General features: G+C 71.4%; 1 protein-coding gene across 1 annotated transcript; it reads right to left on the bottom strand.

Moving 5' to 3' along the window:
- Window positions 1-746: 746 nt before the first annotated feature.
- On the bottom strand, window positions 747-1,166 carry EMIHUDRAFT_125302 (hypothetical protein; the record flags this gene model as incomplete). Its single annotated transcript, XM_005757884.1, has 1 exon — window positions 747-1,166. A coding segment is annotated over one exon (420 nt), but the record flags the coding sequence as incomplete, so codon positions are not given.
- Between the last annotated feature and the right edge of the window lie 47 nt (window positions 1,167-1,213).

Below are 1,213 nucleotides of genomic sequence, written 5' to 3'. Positions count from 1 at the left end.
CTCGCGGGCGGAGGCGAGCGGCGTCCCGACCTCCTCCGCCGACTCCTCTCCTCGCGGTACGACCCGCTGCGAGCGGCAGGAGGGGCGGAGGAGGAGGGAGGGGCGGAGGAGGAGGGAGCGCCTCCCCACGCCGCACGGCGGGCGCGGGCGGCGCCAGCGGACCCTCCTGACGAGGCGGCGCTGCGCGAGGCGCTCGAGGAGCACGCGGCGGTGCTGGCCGCGCGCTTCGACGCGCTCCGCGAGGCGATCGTCGCGGCGCAGCGAGTGGCTCCCCCGGGGGCGAGCGAGGGGGGCGCGCGCTACTCTGCGTGGGAGCACCATGAGGGCGTGGCGGCGCTGCTGCTCGCCCACCTCGTCGAGATGTGGTGCTTGCGCCTCTTCGGCCCGGCGAGGCTCGAGGAGGAACTGCGCCTGCTGGCAGAGCACGCAACGATACCGCGCACTCGTGTGCGTAGATTATGATTTTTTGTAAAGCCGTAGCCGGCGCGGCCGCACCCCCCCGCCGCCCGCACGCCTCCCCGGCAGCCCCGGGCATTGAGATCGATCAATTTTTCATGCAGCAGAGAGCGTTGCTGAGTAGCGACGTGACGACTGCACAAGCAAAGCAGGCTGCATCCTGGGCTGCGCATCGTGCATGCGCACAGAGCACACAGCTCTCGGAGACACGGAGAAAGCGCAACGTGTGTGCGCTCCTTGGTCTCTGCTCTAGCGCGCACAGACAGAGCAGGCCGCTTCGAGAGAGGGCGTCAGGCCATTCCAAGCTGCGCCTTGCACGGCGGGCAGAACCAAGCCTGGCCCTCCTCCTCCTCCTCGGGCGGCGCCTCCTCCCCGAGGCACGCCGCGTGGTAGGCCTGAGGGCACGCCTCGCAGCAGACAAGCAGCCCGCCGCCGTCGCACACGGCGCACGTGTCGAAGTTGCCGTCCTCCTCCACCACCGTCGCGCCGCCCTCACCCGAGGACCCGCCCGCCGCACCGCCGACCCAGCCACTCGAGCTGCCCGCCGCCGACTCGCTCGACCCCGCCGCCGCGCCTGCGTCGGCGTCTGCGTCGCCGACGTCGTCGAAGGTATAGCCGAGCGTCTCGCCCCGCTCCTCCAGCACACTCTCCCAATGCTGCGCGCGAGCCGCCGCCTCCCGCGATCCGCAGTCTGCCCTCGCTTGAACCCCCTTTGGCGTTTTTGGGGCGGGTCACCCACCAATGGCCCCTAGAGTCC

The sequence above is a fragment of the Emiliania huxleyi genome (assembly GCF_000372725.1).
Source record: "Emiliania huxleyi CCMP1516 unplaced genomic scaffold EMIHUscaffold_8986, whole genome shotgun sequence".
Lineage (NCBI taxonomy): Eukaryota > Haptophyta > Isochrysidales > Noelaerhabdaceae > Emiliania > Emiliania huxleyi.
The sequence above is the reverse complement of the archived record's forward strand: the minus strand, read 5'-3'. Positions and strand labels throughout refer to the sequence as shown.